Raw genomic sequence first — 19,846 nt, forward strand, 5'->3', positions numbered from 1 at the left:
CCTACCAACCTGTTTTGAAGCTGTCACATTGCAGTTTTTTCTCAATAAAATTAATAGAAAAGATAAAATAAAAGCAATCACAGGAAAGTGAAAAAAATAAAAATAAGATAAAAAAGAAATAAAACAATAACAAAGACTAGTAAGTCTGTGTTAAAAAAAAAAAGACCCTTTTTTCAGAGTTGGTAAGCATATAAATTAATGCAACCACTCTGGAGATCAGAATGGAAAGCCTCAAAAAGCAAAACTAGAAACTCCTTTTTCTCAGGTGTTCTGCTTTCTTCTATCTGCTCGAAAGATGTAAATACATCATAGTATATTGACACACGTATGCCTGTGCTTACAGCAGTGCCATTCACAAGAGCTCAATCTTGGAAACAGTCTGTCTGTCCATCAACGTATGAATAAATAAAATGAGTAATTTACACATAGTGGAGCACTACTTTGCCATAAAGAAGGATAAACTTGAATCACTTTTAGGAAAATGGGTACACCTTGAGGCCAGGTACTATAATTTTAAGTAGAATAAATCAGGCACACAAATAGCAAAATGAATAGGTAGTGGGAAGTAAACAGATATTTCACAGTTGGAAAATGGAAGGAAAGAGGAAGGAAGGCAAAGAAGGTGAAAAAGGAATTAAAATATTCTACATTTATGTACCAACTCCATACAAGGAAGACGAATATTATGCACTGCAAACATGGACTAATTAAAAAAATTCTGATGCATTTTGAAATTTTTTCTTATTCTGGAAGTTTTACAGCTCTGCCTTACTGGGCAAAATAAAGATGCCTATGAACTGCATCTGCACTCAATGTCCACGGAAACATGCAAACAACAATGGATCCATTTCCCTAAGTAATACCCAGGTAAACTTAGATCCCAGGTTGTAAGCAGATCAGATAAAAAATTATAATTAAAACCAAACCTAACCAGAAGATGCACATTCTATGGTACAGGCAATCGATATAAACCTGTATAAAATTTTAGATTGATTGATTTCTAAATTTGAACTTTTGGGGAGACTCTAGAATGGAAAAGGAAAACAAAAAGCCACAGGACCGTCCAGGCTGCGCTCGCCTTCTTACTGATTAGGGTGGGAAGTAAAGGACCAATCAGAGTCACTTGTCCTTGGGTTCCAGCCAATGACGAGAGGCGAGCCCTGCCTCTGGGGCGAGAGCACGGTCAGTACAGGTTCCAGCAGTTGGAGAGCAGAGGCCGGGTGTGGCAGCCCGTTGGTCCCCATCCCTGCAGAGCTCAGCGTGGTTCCCTGCTCAGGACTGCGTGCTCCGTGCTCCACTGGTCTGGTCGTGTTGCGAGGCCTCCTTCCAAGGAGTCCTGCATTTCTTCAGGGCTTCCAGGCAGCCAGTTTACTGGCGGTTCTCTACCCATCCTTGGGATCATTCCAGCCTCTGTGATCACAGAAGCTCCTTTATGGTGAAGGTCGGAGATGGAGGGAGAACTGGAGAATAGGAGGAGAAGAGAGAAAGGTTCGCTAAAGGGAGCATCCAGTGGCCATGGCCCATACCACTGCAGAGGCTGAGGCAGCAGGGTCGCAACTATGAGCCCAGCTTGGGCAACTTAGCCAAAGCCTGTCTCAAATAAAAATAAAAACGAGCTGGGGAGGTAGCTTAGTGACAAAAGACCCCTTGGTTCGATCCCTTGTATCACTCCCCAGTCACCCTCATATCCGTCCAAAAATGGCGAATGAAGATGAGGGCTTTTGTTCTAAAAACTCAGTTCTGATTTTAGATTTGTTTTCCGCCCTACCTTGATATTCAGCATTTAGAGGGCAGGGAGGGGCAGGAAACACTGCTTGCAATAAGAGCTTTAAGTTAAGGTCCTCATTAACAAAGGAAATGTTCCCTCCTTCCCCATTCCCTTTCTGGGTGAGAGCAGCCTGTCGCTGTGAGGCCTGAGAACCTAGTAGAATGTACAGCCTGGTCCTGCGACACTGCACGGACAGGTAGAGCCACTGCGCTTCTCAGGCCAGAGCCGCTGCTAGTTACAGCTTGGTACCTGTTTCACTTCCTGGGAGTTGAATGACTGGGCTGGGAATGGGAGAGCACGCAGGAGATGGAGGAGAAGGAGGAACATTGCTTGGGTTGTGGTTGGCTTTTCTGCAGAAGATAATGACCTGTGTTTCCCTTACGCGTAGTAAGAAGGAAAATGATAATCTTCACAATCTTTTTATGTGGAGTCCTTGCTGTTCTTCTTTGGCTGATGTTAAAGTTCCCTAAAAAAGGTAAGTGAACATTTACGCCAGAGTAATAGTGTTGAGCCTGTCTGATGTCAATGAGTAACCTTTCCTTTCACTGTTGTGAAGAGTTGCAATCCATCAGAGTGCCCCGCAAATTTAGTCTTCTGTTTTACCTGCTAGAGCGATCAGTCTGTCAGTAAATACTTAGCTCAGGCATGCAGTCAGCTGCTAAGGGTTCAAATGTGATGCGAGCCTAGGCTCTTCCCCCAGGCCTGTACCACAGAATGTGCATAGACTATCTGTGACTGAAGAAACAGATAGAAGAACAGTTGTAACTCAGTAATATTTACATCTTGCTTTCACCTTGTCCTAAGAGCACCACTTCTAAATATGACCGTCTCTATAGCTATTCTGTCTAAGTAGAGTGACAAGATGAGGACATTTGTTCTAAAAGCATAGCTCTGAGTTTTCCTTTGTTTCCTGGCCTCATCTTGAAGGTCAGCATTTGGAACAGGAATGGTAATATCAATAGAGTATTCATGATAATAAGGACATCAATAGAATATTTATATTCCACACAAAGTCCAATATTGTCTTGCTCAGTCACCAATATAAATCCAGTAAATCTCTTAATTATACCATCATTCTTTTCATTCTCAATTGAAACATCTCCTCAGAAATAGATGTTATGTATAATTCCAACTTTAAACAAAATAAAATAATTGGATGTTAATTTTTAAAAGAAAATTAAATTTATTGTGTAATTCTAGTTACTTTTATTTATTTATTTATTTTTGGTACCAGGAATCAAACTCATGACATCATGCTTGTCAGCAGGTGTTATGCCATTGATCTATATCCTTGGCCCAATTATATGTCTTTTACTTACCAATTTATTTTTTTCTCCCTTTTCTTTTTCTTTTCTTTTCTTTTCTTTCTTTCTTTCTTTCTTTCTTTCTTTCTTTCTTTCTTTCTTTCTTTCTTTCTCTCTTTCTCTCTCTCTTTCTTTCTTTCTTTCTTTCTTTCTTTCTTTCTTTCTTTCTTTCTTTCTTTCTTTCTTTTTTGTATTTTAGGGAAGGATCTACAGGGCAAACAGGGTCTCACCATACCCAGTCTCAATTGTCATCTCAGTGTGCCCAGGGGCAGGGCTAGCACAGCAGGGTGGGGATCGAACCCCTGGCCCCTGTACCTGTTTGCAAGAGCTTTAATTCACTGAGCTATTTGACTGGCCTATTTTTTTCTCCTTGATAGGGTAATTTCTTTGAAAATTTTTACTGGATAGCTTTTTCATAAGTTTTACCTTCCATTCCTTTCTCCCCTCCTCACCCATACTGCACCCAGGACTCCAAGCATGCTGAACATTTGCTGTACAACTGCGCCTCAGCCTTTAGCTCAAGGGGCTGATTTGGTGTTCTTTGAGGGAGCCCCAGTGCTGGGATGAAGCTCAGAGCCTCCCTCTTGCTGAATACACGTTCTGCCTTTGAAGAACACTCCAGCCCTTTGGCTCCTCCATTAAAGGCACTTTCATCACGCTGCTACATTTTTTAAAGTTCATTGAATTGTCTTTCAAATTTGCCAAAATAATTTCCATTTTCTCATTGCAGCCAGTCACTGTCAGCTTTCATTTTATTTCTTCTGCAAAATAAATTCTCTATCTTGTTTTAAAAAAAAAAAAACCATATGTCTTATTCTAGTTGTTTTTCCTACCTAATTTGTCACTCCTATTATCTGTGGTCTTCCTTATTTCAGCAAATAGGAAATCGAACCTTCCCATTTTAAATATAAAAACTCATAATCATTTATCAACTCATTTCCTTGTCATATTCTAAATATAATAAGAAAATTCTGCCTGGTTTTGCATCCTAGAGCTAGCTCTCATTTTCTTCTTTTATTATTCCCTCTGTCAAATCTGATTTCCTGGAGCAACCTAGTACAGAAAAAAATATAATGTCAGTCCAAATGTTATCTATTTACACATGTGGTTTCATTTCTGGCACTACACTAAGAAAGTGAATAGAAGATCCCAAAACCACTTCCAGTTGAATCTAATTTACCCTAGTATAGCCAGTATATTATTTGCTATATAAGAGTAAAAATTATGTTTTAGATTTTTCATTTTTAATGAAATATTTGTTATATATTTGTTTTTTTAAATATTTGTTTTTTAAAATATTTGTTATATTTGTAGGATGTCTGAGTTTGGACTAGCCACATTTTCATTGGTCAGAATCTGTTTGGGAAAAGTATGCACACAAGCAGATTTTAAAATTCTTGCCTATATTCTGAAAACTTAAGTTTTAATAGAGCATGCTTATAATACAGAGCAGTGATGGTCTTTTGGGGGGAATTACTATATGAGTGTCCTAGTTTGTGTCTAGAGGTGTTCTCTGCAGCCTCATACAGTCACAGGGATCTTCAGAGGTAGCTGAGTCTAGAGTGTGCGATGCGATGCTGGGATTAAGGGTGTTTGATTAGTAAATCAGTTCACTGATTGCTTTGAAGCGATTCTGGCTAGGAACAGGATGTGAGTCCTGCACCTGACATAGAGTTGGTAGCTTGTACACAGTGCAAGGAACAGAAAGAGTCTTGTCTTTCCCATCTTGTTGCTTTTTTTGTCTTCCACTACCATGACTGTTGTCCCTCTGCCATATGCCCCCACGCCTTTGTGCCATCCCATTATAGACAGAAACCTCTACAAACTGTGTGCTAAGTAAAATTTTACCCTCTCAAGTTAGGTGTTGGGTGTTTCAGCTCAGCAATGAGAGAAAAACACATAAAACAGAATTTGGCACCAAAGAAGTGGGGCCGTCACTGCGACTGTACTTGACCATGTGGTTCCGAAGCCTTTGAGATTAGCCTGTGGGAATAGCTTGGGAAGCTTTGGAGATGCCAGCAGAAAACATGGAGCTGCAATGCCTGAGGCTGTAGTTTATAAAAGACTCTGTTTAGAGCTCAGCAGGCAAGAAGGCTGGCAGAGGAGGTCCTGGTAAAGACCATGCTCAGGAAAGAGGATGGCATTGGCTGTTGAACTCCAGATTCTGTGTATTACAGCTTGGCATGAAGTTTGTCTGTGTTTGGCTCTTATCCAGAAACTGCTTGAGACTGAGATTATAATTAATCTTGAAGAAGTAATTTCAAGGCAGTCTAATACTGAGGCAGTGGCACAGCTACAATTGGGAACTTATATCCAGATTTATGTTGAGAATCAGGAGCCAAGAGCCCAACAGACTGATTTTAAACATTGTGAGTTTCTCCAGAAAGGAAACTCCAGTAAAGCTGTGGACTGCAAAGATAGAGGAGAGGAAAATTTGATTGCTGAGAAGAAGTAAGAGAACAGAAAAGATGACCTGAAGACAACAGAATTCCACTTTTTTTGATCTCAAAATTGCAAAAGTGAAAGATTTTGCTTAGAGACAAAAGTCATGGTGCACCATATTTCAGTATGGGGTAGGCCAGAAGAATTTCTACTTGGAATTGGATTCCAGTGATCTAGGCACTTGACCCCGATAGCCAAGAGAGGGAAGCCTGGCTACTGCTCCAGAAGGCAGCAGACCTTGGCACCTTTCACATGGCTCTTGCTTTAGGTGCATATATAGTAGGAGCATTGTGGGGTGAGGTAGGCTTCCACCCAGATTTTGGAAAGTGGCCAGACAGTGTGCTCCTGAGAAGGCAAGTGAGTGAAGATGTAAGTGTGAAACAAAACTTGCAGTGGAGACCCTGAAAGTTTAGAGGAGCTTAGAATATGGACCCTTTGATGAAAACTGAAAGAAGTGAAGCGGGCCCAAAGCAAAGCCACAGGAGCTTTAATCCCTGGGTGTGCTAAGGGTGAACCATCCAAGCACCTTGGAGCTCACAGATTGCCTTGGATGATACACTTGGAACTATAGGACTTAATGTGCCCAGATGGATTTTGACCTGGCTTTGGCCCCATTTCTTTGATTCCTTCCATTTGTAACTTTTGGAATAGAAATGTCTGTCTTCTTCCATTGCATTTTGGAGGAGTTGAGCTTTCTTTTCACCTGTGAAGACTCACAGCTAAGAGTTTGCCTTGTATCTTGGAGGAGATATGGGATGTGGACTTTTCATGATGCTGAAACTATGCAGACTCTGGCAACTCTTGGAGATGGAATAAAGGGATGCTCATGAGTCTGAGAGGCCAGGGGCAGCATGTCATGTTTTGTATCTAGCTGTCCCCTCAAAGCCTCATTGATTACAGGGCTCTTGCAGAGGTGGCTGAAACTAGAGTGTGTGATGCTGGGTTTAAGAGTGTATGACCAGTAAAGCAGTCTACTGATGGGTTTGTCACATTTCTGGCTAAGATTTGAGGTGTGAGTGCTGCATCTGCCCAAGGGTGGACAATATATGGGATAGGAAGTCTTTGACTCCACCACGTTGTTGCTCTTTCTGTCTTCTGCCAGCATACACTGCTGTCCCTAGGCATGTCAACCTGCCTCAGAGCTAGCCAATTATGGACTGAAACTTTCTCAAACTGTGAATGAAGTAAACCTTTTCCTTTTTAAGTTTCAGTGTGGGGTATCTATCTTGTCTGAGGAACAAGAGAAAAGTAACTCAGACAATGCATGGAATATCACTTAATGACTTACACTGGTTTTAAATGGCTTTTCTATCCTTATCGTATTCTTTCCCCATCTCCAAAGCTCTTCTGTCCTATTTCCAGTTACATCTCTCTTATTAATTCAATTATTTATATTTTAGGTTTTCTATGTAACAGAAAGCATGTATATTTAACTTTCTGATTCTGGTTTATTTTGCTTAGTATGCTGGTCTTGAGTTTCATTTATTTTTCTGTAAATTACATGATTTTATTTTTCTTCCGTGCTGAATAATAGACTCAAAATAATAAATTATTATTGTGCATCTACATCACATTTTTTTATGCATGTATCTGGTAATGGTCATAAATAAAATCTGTTTCTAGAGTTTAAGGTTGGAAATTGTACCCTATCAAGTGAAAATATGGGTGTCACTAGAGTATGCTATCTTTCTTTCCAGATTAAACCCAGTGCAGGCCCAAATGAAATTAGTATTTTAAATTATTTTAAGGAATAAAATAATTTCCCACTTACATCTTCACCCACTTGCCTTCTCAGGAGCACACTGTCTGACCACTTTCCAAAATCTGGGTGGAAGCCTACCTCACCCCACAGTGCTCCTACTATATATGCACCTAAAGCAAGAGCCATGTGAAAGGTGCCAAGGTCTGCTGCCTTCTGGAGCAGTAGCCAGGCTTCCCTCTCTTGGCTATCGGGGTCAAGTGCCTAGATCACTGGAATCCAATTCCAAGTAGCAAATTCTTCCGGCCTACCCCATATTCAATCTTAGGTGTGATGTGGTATGAATGCAAGCACTCAATCCATTCAAAGCTCTAAATTCAATCACTAGCACTGCATTGTGTGGAGAGAAAAGCTCCCAGTAGCGTCAACATCTAAAGAACCATTTTTGAAATGATTTCTCAAAAGTTAAAAAAGAGAAATAAAGAAAAATAAGAAATGAGGCATCAAAAGGAAGATAAAAAAGAATTAGCTTTTTTTTTTTTTTTTTGTGGAACCCGGAATTCAACTCAGGCCCTTGCACTTGCCAGGGAAGCACTTCTTCCACTGAGCCATGTCTCTGGCCTCCCAAATAGCAAATTTTAATAACAGTAAAATATAATAATAATAATAACAATAATAATAATAATAATCAACCAGGAAAAAGGGGGCATTTGAGATGTTATGACAAGAAAGAATAGTAGGTAAGGGAAAATGAATGGAAATTGAGGAAACATTTTGTGATTGAATTCAATCAATTAATTAGCAGAGACACAAATTTAGAATTCATAAGGACAAAATTCTTGATAGTAGAAGCTGAGAGAACAGAGTATCTTACTGTACAAATAAACAAGTGTAGAGACAGGGGACATTTGAGAGGGAGTAAGAAAGGAAGAAAAAAGGGAACACCAGAAAAGAATGTGAGTAATGAAAAAATATGTAGAGAGATTAAATTCAATTAATAAACTAAGAAAAGAATGAATTTAGCTACCTCTGTTAACTCTTGGCGTGGGGGAACTTACTGTCCTGGTAAGATGGTATGAAAGCAAAAACAATAGCCAGCACTCAGAAGTTCTTACATATATGTGACCATCTTGAGACATCAATAAAACACACACACACAGAGAGAGAGAGAGAGAGAGAGAGAGAGAGAGAGAGAGAGAGAGAGAGAGAGGCAGGTTCACATTTCCCCCTCATGGTAGTTTTATTTTAGGGACACTATTTTGGATGGTACCTGATAGAAAGGGTGTGAGATCTTTTTATTCCTTAGTCCAGAATTCTCCTCCATGTCTCAACAAGTCCGATAGTAATCTAGAGCAGGCAAGATGCAGAACTCTGCCTTGTGCTTGTGTATGAGCACCAGAGAGGCCCACCAGTGGCACAGCTAGATCCACTCTGCCAGCTTTACACCTTGTCTATACTGGGTATGAGGGTGCTGGAAACTCAGACTGTGTAATGGATCTGTCACTTCTTCAGTCTGTGAGAAGACCCAGAGCGAGGTGTAAAGCTGCGTGCCTTCCCAGGTGCTACTTTTGGAGCCACAGCTGTCTCCTGCCTGCATGCTGCAGTGCTCACTCTGAACATGAGAGCAGATCAGAGGCAGGATGGGCGCTCAGGGTCTGTGTTGGTTTGAGGCATCCTACAGTGCCACCCCCAGGGCTCCTCCTGCCAAGCTCCACAGGGCTGAGCCCTTTGAGTACCCAATGAATCAAATTGCCTCTGTTTTAGGCTGTTTTGATTTTGATCTTTAGTGAGCTGGGGCTGGAGTGTTTCTCCCAATCTCATGACTGTATCTTCCTCTGTCACAACCACCTATTGTCTTGGGCCTATGCTGGTTATTAAGGCAGATTGCCTGTTTCTTCCCTGTGGTGAGGTTGGGAATATTGTGCACTTATGGGAAAGCCAAGGAGTTGGTTACTAAGGCAGACGGAGTAACTCAATTTCACCCAAATCCCTCTATAGCTTGTTCTACTGAGGCAGGCTTTGTAGGAGTGATTTCTACGGTGTCTCCCCAATCCCTGTCCATCTAAGGATGGGGATTCACCTCTGCCTGGGGTCACTTGGCTGTGCTCAGCTCTGGCTGCTTGGACTGTGTCTTCACAGTGGCAGAACGAATGCTCAGAAGTCTGTGGTAAGTTCATCTTCATACTCCTGCCTGAGGGGAAAGCTGTCCCACCTCCGGGGCCATAGCTCCCTCGGTGCAGAAGGCGCTGCTTCAATTAATGCAGTTACCTTTCTAAGTAGCAGTGTTCCAGAGTCTGAGTTGTTAATTTCCTCAAGCCACACTCCCTGATTTCCTATAGTTCTCCTCTCTCCTCAGAGAATCATGTTCTTGTCATTTTTGTCAAGCATTTAGGATGGACAAGTAAGTGCTGACACTTCTTACCCTCTTACTTCCATGGATCAAATATGCCCACAATGCTGCATTTGTGCTTTATTCATTTGGATTAAAGGTGGGTCTGGTCTGTGGGCTCCAGTGTTACTACTGGGTCTAGTTACAGCATCACCTTTCTAATATCATTTGATTCTTGCTCATCAACTATGTATGCAGGGAATCGGATAACCTTACTAGCTGGTGAACAATGCCAGAGCCCTTTACTGGATGTCTCACACTCTCGCTTCCCATTGCTTCAGAGGCTCTTACCCCTAATGCTCTTTTACCACTTTATTCAATCTTTTATTAAACATTACCATTGCATTTGAAATTATGCTGCTGACAGCATGAAAACTGCTCCTTTTTCCACCAATAAATCTAGATAAACCCCTCATTATATAATTTCAAACATGTTAGACTTCATGAAAGCAAATATTTTTTCATGCTATGCAAATTATTGTGTTCCTAAAGTCACAAATCAAGTTTAGCATGGGGTAAGTGCTCACCTGATAGTTGTTAAAAAAAAAAAAAATGAAAGGGTATGTGAATTAGTGAGTGAAAGATTTCACTCACTGGTTTCTGTTGATCCTGGCTTGGGACCAAGTATTTCAGTTTGTATATGTCTTTTTTTTAAATTGATCCTTTCAAAAATTTTGGTGACCTAACTATTTTCACTTGGCTGTTTTACCACCTTTCGCATGTACAGAAACATCTTGCTAGGTTATCCTTCCATTTTACGAACTTCCCATTGATTGTTTTGACTATGAGATAGTCACTTATTTTTGAGTTGGTGTTGTGTTAAACCTTGTTTCTCTCAGAAGTATAACTTAATGAGTCATTTCCTCTTCCTAGTACAGAAAATTAAGGAGCAAAACCTGGATGATAAAAACTAGGAAAATTTCAGCACTTTTCCTTCTAATGTCTTTTGTTTCAAGACAAAAGATAAAATTTTCAACTGTTGGGGAAATGTGGTATTTGAGACACAACTGATTTGCAGCTAAATCAATAATTCAGAAACAAGTCTGTGAGATTAGAAAATAGGTAGATTTGTCTTCTCTCAATGAAACTTGCGCCTGATGGCATAATAACTTTTAGGAATTGAAATACACATAAAATGATTCCAGAAGCATAAGAAAGAAAATGGAAGGAAAAATAGCCAGATGATATGGAACTTCTGGAGGTTTGCTTATTTGCTATTGTTGTTTTGAGTTATGAATAGATTCTCATCTTCCAATGACAACTTATTTCATGCTTTGTGGTTGATATTCACTTGTTCTTGATAGTTGGGTTCAAGGGCCCTCTGAGTTGATGTTCAAATCAATCATTCAAACTGAATGAGAAAGTAAAATCATCTTATCGACATAAAATATATGAAAGTCTTTTACATGTAAGGTCAGACCTTTGCTCTGACACTTTCTTTTTTATCACTGTGTTGATTTTAGTTGCAATTAAAAAGGCCAATATGAATTGCACAGATGACATGAGGATATGTCCACAGGACTGGGACCTAATCAGAATGAGCTGCTTCTTTGAATCTAAACAGGATGTTACTTGGATCCAGGGACAGGAACACTGCAGAAAATACCATGCAACTCTGGCCAAGATCGTCTCCCAGATTGAAATGGTTCGAGTCTTTTTCAGTTCACATCTAACAATTTGCAGAGCTGTGGTATGGGAAGCATATTTTTTGGGGAAGGGCTTGATCTCTTAGACCGCAAAATAGTTAGAGATTAGTAAGTTTAATGCAAAATAGTATAAATAAACTGATATCGTATGGTCACCAACTGAGTAGGTTGATTTTGGTTAAATGTGTGAAGGAGGTAAAGAATTTAGTCATGGCAATTCCTAAGGAGATCATCTAAAAAAAAATAAACTGTCAGAGAAGTCTTCAAGGCAGGGCTAGAATGCTGCAGGAACAGAGAAGAGGTGGGCAGTCAGTACATAAAAGAGAAGGGAAGGGTACTGATGTGTATCACAAGGCTCTTGTAGGTTATTGAAAATGCTTTAGGTTCTTATTCCAAGCAAAACAGAGAGATGTCTCAGAATTATAAGCAAAATGACGATACGCTCTCACTCTGGTGTTAATAGGATCATTTTCCTTGCTGTGATGAGATTAGCAACTGGGTGGCATAAAAAGGCAAGAAGTTACAGTGTGAGGCACTTACAGTAATCCTAGCAGAAACTTAATGGACTCAGACAAGGAGGGTAACCTTTCATGGAGTAAAAATGAGACAGGTAGGCGACACTAGTCTGCATTTTGTCACAGGATTCTATTAAAAGCTTTCTGGAAAACTCTACCTATTGGATTGGACTGAGGAAACATACTTCTGATAATGCCTGGAGATGGATGGATGGAAGTCACTTCAACAATTGGTAAGCCTTACCGACCTTTATTCATTATGAGCTGTGTTAAGCATGGTAAGAATTCTATTTCTATGGGTAGCTACCATGATAGTCTCCTCCACACCCTTCCCTTAACTAGACATCAAAGAGAATGTTCAGAGAGCCTGACTCTCCTCAGGGAAGTCTTGCCTCAAAGGTTAATACTTACTTCTAGCTGTAGAATGTGACTAATCCATGTGTGAGGCACGAGTGTTCTGTTTACCCTAGACTCCATGCAAAAATATTTAGTTTGCTCCTTGACTCTGTTCACTTAGGTCTTTTCTACTTATTTATTATTAAAGTCAGTCCTTGAACGTTTTCTTTGATGGAAGAGAATTCAATGATGTAATGAGGCCTATATTTGCACAAGCATCAAGGGTGTGGAAAGAAGGAATGAAAATGGGAAAAGAAAGTGCTTGCTTAGCTTATTTTTATTTATAATCTCTAAGCTCCTCTGTATTCTTTACATTCATTTTACTCTTAGGTTCCATTTGGCTCTAAAAATATTGAAAGTTTCTCTTTACCTGGATGGATGAAGTACTCAGAATGATATTGTGTTCTCTGTAGAGAAATCACTGGGTTTTTCACAAGGTCCCATGTACTGAGTGGCTGCTTCATGATACCCATTCATCCTGTGGTAATATTGTAATGTAGCCAGTGCTAGGTTTATGTATATTACATGATAGATTTCATAGCCAGAGTTTGTAAGACTGGAGAAACTTTTGTTATTATTCTATGTATACCATGTTTTGGGTCCCACAATGACTTGAGGGCAACAGTGTAACTTGAGAGTAGCAATTACATTTCATTTGAAAAATGTAAAATAAGGTAGCATATAAATTAATTTTTATGCCTACAATACAGGCCAATATTTACATTTTCTTGAAAGAAAATATTAACACCCAAAACGTAGTGCTATACTTTATGTACTGTTCGAGGTTGTTTTTTTTTAAATTAGGAAAAAATAAAAGCTGTGCACTGAATAGAGTTCATGCATTGCTGTTGTATTAGTTCTATAATAAATGCCCAGACTGTGAAGCTTAAAAGCAGGTCTGGGGCCAGCCAGATAGCTCAGAAGACTAAAGCAACTGCTCAGGCAGAGCACAGCAGCTGGGGTTGGATCCTGGAGTGCCATGCCTGCCCCGCCCCCAGGGCGTGCTGAGAGGGCAGTGGAGACTGGGTGAGGTGGCATGCACTTGTAATCCCAGCGCTCGAGAGGCTGAAAACAGGAGAATCACTGCAAGTTTGTTCTATACAGTGAGACCCTGTAGACCCTGTATTAAATACAAAAATAAAAGAAAACAAAACAGCAGTTCTGGAGGCTAGCAGTCCATGCACGGGCATTGACTGCTTAATGTGCTGGCAGTGCTGGTTTCCTCTGTTTCTGTTTCCTCATCTTATAGAAGCTGAACATCCCAATTCTTACATGGCTTACTCTGTGCATACTCAAGTCAGCATCTCACCTATTTCCTCTTATGAGAACATCAAGTATATTGAATTAGATTTAAACTTCATTAAAAAGAATTCATTTAAACTTGATTAGGCCTATCAAAAACTAATCTCAGGGATGATTCTATTTTGAAACAGAGAGGATTAAGGCTTCAACATATGGATTTTTTTTTTGTTTCTGAGTCAGGGATTGAACTTTCCAGGCAAGCACTTATTCAACTGAGCTATCTCCCCAGCCCCTAACATATGATATTTGAGCAGGACATAATTCATAGCAGTTGGCAAGTTCTCTAAGAAACCAAAAGACTGGAAAATACTGTTGACCCTTTGTACCTGCAGGTTATGCAAGCATGGATTCATGCAACCACAGCTGAAAATGTCAGGAAAAAAATGGGTATATCTATTTTTTCCATAATTTTATTGAGAAACAAATAGCAATGAGACAGTTTCAAATCAAATTAGTAGGACAGTTTCAACAATTAATACATTGCATATTGTTTTCTTAGTGGTCATTCAAAAAATGGGTATATCTAGACTGACCTTGTACAAACAGCTTTTTTCCCTGGTTATTATTCCCTAAACAACATAGTGCATGAAGTATTTACATAGAATTTGCATTGTACTAGGTATTACAATAATGCAGAGATAATTTATATTCTAAAATATGATGTATGTAGGTTCTATGCAGTTACAATACCATTTTATATAAATCCACATCTGTGGAGGTCTTAGAGCTAACCCTTGAGTGTAATGAGGGATGGCTATATACAAATACTTTGGAAATAAGCCAAATAAAAACTTGAAAATAACCTAGAAGTTCTTAGTAAAGTGTACACCAGTGTTGTCAAGCTCCAAAAACTGAGTGTGGAAAGAATCTTCAATTAGCCAGAACTCATCATAATTTATCATTCTGATTTTCCTTTTGAGTTTTCAATTTCATACATTTATACATGATCTAAAGAGTGAATTGAGAAAATCTTTTGAAAACATCTTGTCTATGATCCTTTGTATATTATGCTGCATCCAATTGAAAAGAATTATTTTACTATGGTGCTAGCTGCTGAGTGGCTGAATAAACATGGATTTCAGCACTAAATTGATTTCAGCACAATTCTTATAGCATGAAAGGTAATCAATGAAATGTTAATAATGTCCCCCTTTATATTATCTGTAAATGTCTAGACGTATTATTTTTTGATGCTAAAGCACTAAGAGAAGAATCCAGTCTCCCACAAAAACATTTGCATGCTTTGTACATTGGTAAAAGCAGAAAAGTGTCAGGACTGTATTGTTAATGCAATCGATTAACAGAGTGGCCTCGCCTACGCCTGCAGTCCTGAGCTAAATTTTGGACACTGATGGGTGGAGAGAAACCCTTTATTTACTTCCTCTGCTCTTACTACATTGCACATTTGCAAACATGGTTGCACACATTCAATATTTGAGGCTGTTCTTGGTTACTTTTTATGAGACCCGATAAAGAAGTCTCTTTCTCTCTCTCTCCCTGTCCCCTCTTTTTCCAGGTCTCCCATAAGTGGTTCAGGCACTTGTGCCTTCGTTAGTGCCAATGGTTTAGACATTAGCAGATGCGATGAGACAAGAAGATATTTGTGCATCAGAAAAAGCTACTGTGCTTAGAATTGTGCTACACTGAAAATGGAGAAAAACTTCCATTTTTTGTACATTTTAAACTCACGTGGATACATTTTCTTCCTCTCAACATGCCTTAAGTGGGATAAAAATTTAAATAAATTTCATATAAATTTAACTAATTGGTAAGAAGCTTGAGAATTAAAAGTTTCACATAGTGGTACTATGCTACTTAAGTTTGTGCACTTACACTGAAGGTCTCAGGCCTGCGATGTCTTAAGCAACAGAATGGAAAGAGACTGAAGGGGACAGAAAGACTCTCCTAACTCTCTGGAATTCTACTGAATCTGCCTAAAAGAGGGAAAAGCAGCAACTCAAAAACAACAGAATGGAAAGCGACTACAAAGACAGAGAAGTTTTTCTACCTTTTGCAATTGAGCTAAATCTGCCTAAAAGAGGAAAAAAGAGGGACAGTTTTATGTGAACTAGATCAGCGCTTCCCAAGTAATAGCAATGTGTAACTCATTTAGAATTTGGAAAGAAGACTGGGAGAAGTACTCAGGGGCTGATTAGGTACCTTGTTCTGCCATTAGAGTCTAAATTTCTTGGAAATAAAATTCATACAGAGCCGTTGACAACTCTCCACGATTCTGTACATTCTTATTCTAGTTACTAAGTGGAAGAATCATTTAAATTAAATTGATTGCCTGTTGTCATTACCCCTGAATGTGGAGAAGAAGTCAGGCTTTGTGATAGGCACCATAAAGAGAACACACAAATATTTAGAAAGGAACATTAGGAAGGAAGACCTGATGGAAGTAGTTGCCATGGGTTCTTAGACTTCTGACGTCATGTCATCATTGTCGCTCTGTGATTCAGCGCCCTCTAGAAGGGGAGGATTCTATACGGGCTTCCAAGATGTTACCAATAGCCTGAAGGTGCTTGCTCAGTTTGGATGAAAATCACAAATTGGCAAGGGCAACTCTTAGCCCTTAACGTGGTAGCTCTGTTCTACTGTACCTCTTCCCATTTTCCCTCTTCATCACCTTTATACCTCTCTTTCTCCTTTGCTTTCCTCCTACTTTTCTTCCTCTTCTCAAGTCTCCTCACCTTTCTTTCATGCCTCCCCATTTTTCTGCTGCTTCTCCTCCTCTTCCTTATTTCCCACCTCATTCTCCTCCTCTCTTCCTCTTTCTCCTCATCCTCTTCATTCTTTTCTATTTCTTCCTTTTTTCCTGCTGATCCTGGTTTTTCTCTTCCTTTCACTCCTGCTTTTCTTTTTTTTTTCTTCCTTCTTCCTCCTCCTGTCTGAATTCTTTACTGCAGTGTCCCTTAGCTCTTAGCATATAGCTACTGGTGCTACACAGCCCTTGGGTATTTCCACCTCTCCTACTCAGCAGCTGGCCTTCATATGTATGCCTCTTGGAGGCCATCTGGAGCCCTTCAGCAGCTTTGAGCATCTCTTCATCATATTCACAGGTCTCAATGGGTCTTGCCTTTGCACTGCTCTAACACTCCGGCACATGTCCAAAGCCCTCTGGCTGCCATGCGTGCTCAAGACAAAAGCCCTAAGTATGATACACTCTTTGTGCAATCTGCTTATCCCATTCTAGTGAGTTAAAAATCACAAGAAGGCAGAAAAATCAAGGATTTATTGTGACCCGCAGGGCAGCATAGGGGGACAGTGCCCAGAAGATAGCCTTCTTGGCTTAACTGGAAAAGGGTGACAGAGTGCTGCTCAGGGAAAGGTTGGGTCTGGCATGCTCATTGTTCTGCATTTCTTGAAACTATTTTGGGACTTTGATTGTAGTGGGTGGAGTCATCCGGAGAGACGTCAGAGTGATGTCATCTGGGACAGGTCCATTTGGAGCTTGCAATAGCCAGTGTAAGTATCTCCCAGTGTGGCCATGAGCCAGAGAGAGCGCTGTCAGTTGTCCTGATAACAATTGCAAACTGTAGAAGTGACTGCTGGGCAGCTCCTGCCATTTGCACCTAAACCCTCAAAGGCAAAGTTTCCAACCCCACTACTTTCCAAGGGTTTCTAAGAGCAGCTGCTGGAGTTTGATTGTGACCCAGTAGGGTTGGGGACCTGGGAGATGATGGCAATGGGGACCCGCCCCTAGCATAGCTTTGTCCCATCAGGACAGACTACCAGCTGCTCCTCAGGAGGACGGCAGCAGCACCTGATCAGACAAGAACACGAGAGGAGCTTCATAGCCATGGCTGCTGTTAGCAAGAAGGGTCAAGCTGTGGTGCAGGGTGCTGTGGAGGCCACCTCAGTGGTGGCTGAAGACGTGTGTGGGGTCACCTTTAGGGAAGCAAAGGGGATATGTGATGCAGGCCACTGAGGTAAGACCCAAGCTGGATGTCTCAATTGGGCCTTACGTTCACAGTTCACTGTGACTTGAAAATGAATGATGATTTCTCTGAGTTCTCAAAAATGATGGAGCTTAACTTTCTGTAATACTCACACAGAGTTCTGAGAAGCAGAGCAAGTGTTAATATCTGACCAGAAATAAAATTTCTGAGGGCCGGTGGTATTGCTCAGCAGACTAAGCACTTGCTTAGGTAAGTGCAGGGGCTGGGGTTCGATCGCTGGCACTGGCCCCGCCCCCAGGCGCGCTGAGCTGGTAATGGACTCTGGACATGGTGGCACACACCTGTAATCCCAGCACTAGGGAGGCAGAAATCAGGAGGATCACTAAAAGAGTCTTAGCTGCATAGTGAGACTGTACACACACACACACACACACACACACACACACACACACAGAACCTAAAAGAAAAAAGACATAAAATTTCTGCACTTTAAAAATATTTAACTTTAGCTTTATTGTCCTCATTTGTGTATATATAAACACAATGAGCAATTCTGTTTTAATATTAACTTATACTATGAAGTATAAGCATTTTTTATTCAATAGTAGTTTGCTTTTACATTTTAAAGTCATTTATTTATTTATTTATTTATTTATTTATTTAGTAAACGGTATTGCTTGGACTTGTAGGGATCTTCCTGTTTCAGATTCCCCACCACTGGGATTACAGGCATGAGCCACCACACCCAGTTTTGGTGGCCGGTGCAACATGTGGCACTGGGGATTGAACCCTGGGCCTTGAGCTTGCCAGGCAGGTGCTCAGAACACGAAGCTATCTCCCCAGCCGAACAGTTAGTAATTTTCTTAAGTGAGCATATTTCATGTTAGATGATATACCTGAGATTATCTTAAGATGATAGAACCACATTTGAAATCGAATTTTCTCTCATGCACACAGCAGAAACAATCTATATGAAAAATAATACAAGAAATAACGTTCTCTATTATAAAATTGCATTTTTTTTTCATTCTCTGGATGGACAGGAATTTACTAGTGTATAAGATATGCTACTCAATTAAACCCATTTGTTAAAATATGATTAACGGAGGCCCGGGAAAATAGCCCAGTAGAATAAGCGCTTGCCTGGCAAGGGCAAGGGCCTGAGTTCAATCCCCGGGGATAAACTTCTTGATGACCAGGAAGGACAGAAGTTTCAGTATTTAAAAGGGCACACCTTTCATTCTCGGTGAGTGTGTACCACCTGCTTCTGGTTTTCTCCAGCGACAGGGCCTGGTGTGGACCTTTCAGTCATCAGGTCACAGTACCCTAACTTCCTCTCCTCCTCCGAGTTTGCACAGATTTCCCGTTCTCGGTGATGTTGCGTGACAACGCTGTCACATTGCAGCTCACGCTCTCCCTCCTTAAAATTATTAATCAAGCTTAACTCTTTTATTTTTCTTTTTTAATCTAACATATTAAACAGTACAATAAGACATTGGAACTTGTTTTGGTTTGCTACCAGAAACCCAAAGCGGGACCTCGTGCTTGCCAGGCAGGTGTTTGTGCAGCTGAGCAATGTCCCCATCACAGCGAAATAAGATATGACTTATGTATTATTTTTGCTTTTTACTTTTTAATTGTAAAGGTAATAAAACAATAAAAATGATTCAGAATTTCAAAACAAAATAATAGCAAAGTAAAAATGGTTATTATAGTGCATGTTTTTATCTTTAGAGTAGTTGCCCAAGTCACCAGATATAGGCATGTGAGGTTTATTAACCAATATAAACTAGCAGTTCCTTTCAATTAACTAATAGAAATTATAAGTATAATTATTTATACTCATTATATAATTATCTTCCATATATTCCTTCCTATTTTTATCCTTTCCCCCATCCCAGTTGTTCTTTTCTTTTGAGCAATTTCTTTTCCTTTCACAATATCCATTGCACAGTTTGGGTCTTAAGTTACCATTTCATGTTCTTACACTAGGGAGACAATACTGTGTTTACACATGAGTCCGGTTTATTTCACTTATGAGTACAGTTTCAAGTTGCATCCATTTACCTATAAAAGCCTGGAGTTCATCTTTCGTTGTAGCTGAGTAATACTCCATTGTATAAAAATACCACATCTTTTTTTTTTAAATTTATTTATTTATTGTGTGTGTGTGTGTGTGTGTGTGTGTGTGTGTGTGGCCAGCTGAGCCCACCAGGGGGCGGGGCTGGCTGGCATGTGGTGCTGGGGATTGAACCGCGGTCGCTGTGCTTTTGCTTAGCTTAGCTTGTTCTAAGTAGGTGCTTTAGACCACTGAGCCATCTCACCAGCCCACCACATCTTTTTTTTAATCCATTTCTCAGTTGATGGGCATTTATGTTGCTTCCATGATTTGGCTATGACGAATGGCACTGCTATAAACATGGGTGTATACATATAGCTGTGGAATGATGTTCTTCAGGAAAAATATCCAGAAGGGGACTAGT

The 19,846-nt window shown here is 40.1% G+C and overlaps 1 protein-coding gene across 1 annotated transcript; it reads left to right on the forward strand.

Annotated features, from left to right (window-relative positions):
- Positions 1–1,401: 1,401 nt before the first annotated feature.
- Positions 1,402–15,161, forward strand: LOC111815159 (C-type lectin domain family 2 member F-like). The gene is made up of 5 exons (XM_023709456.1): positions 1,402–1,488; positions 2,157–2,243; positions 11,066–11,247; positions 11,890–11,996; positions 14,978–15,161. The coding sequence occupies exons 1-5, from the start codon at positions 1,449–1,451 to the stop codon at positions 15,090–15,092; spliced, it is 531 nt and encodes a 176-aa protein (XP_023565224.1). The 5' UTR covers positions 1,402–1,448; the 3' UTR covers positions 15,093–15,161.
- The last annotated feature ends 4,685 nt before the right edge of the window (positions 15,162–19,846 follow it).

Source organism: Octodon degus, unplaced genomic scaffold (assembly GCF_000260255.1).
Source record: "Octodon degus isolate 3935 unplaced genomic scaffold, OctDeg1.0 scaffold00012, whole genome shotgun sequence".
NCBI classification, from domain to species: Eukaryota; Metazoa; Chordata; class Mammalia; order Rodentia; family Octodontidae; genus Octodon; species Octodon degus.

Bases quoted from the DNA above. Each gene is read 5' to 3' on its own strand.
- LOC111815159 (XM_023709456.1), top strand. From the start codon at position 1,449: ATGGAGGGAGAACTGGAGAATAGGAGGAGAAGAGAGAAAG. The intron at 1,489-2,156 runs GTTCGCTAAAGG...CCTTACGCGTAG, and splicing joins TAGGAGGAGAAGAGAGAAAG to TAAGAAGGAAAATGATAATC. The intron at 11,248-11,889 runs GTTCGAGTCTTT...ATTTTGTCACAG, and splicing joins TCGTCTCCCAGATTGAAATG to GATTCTATTAAAAGCTTTCT.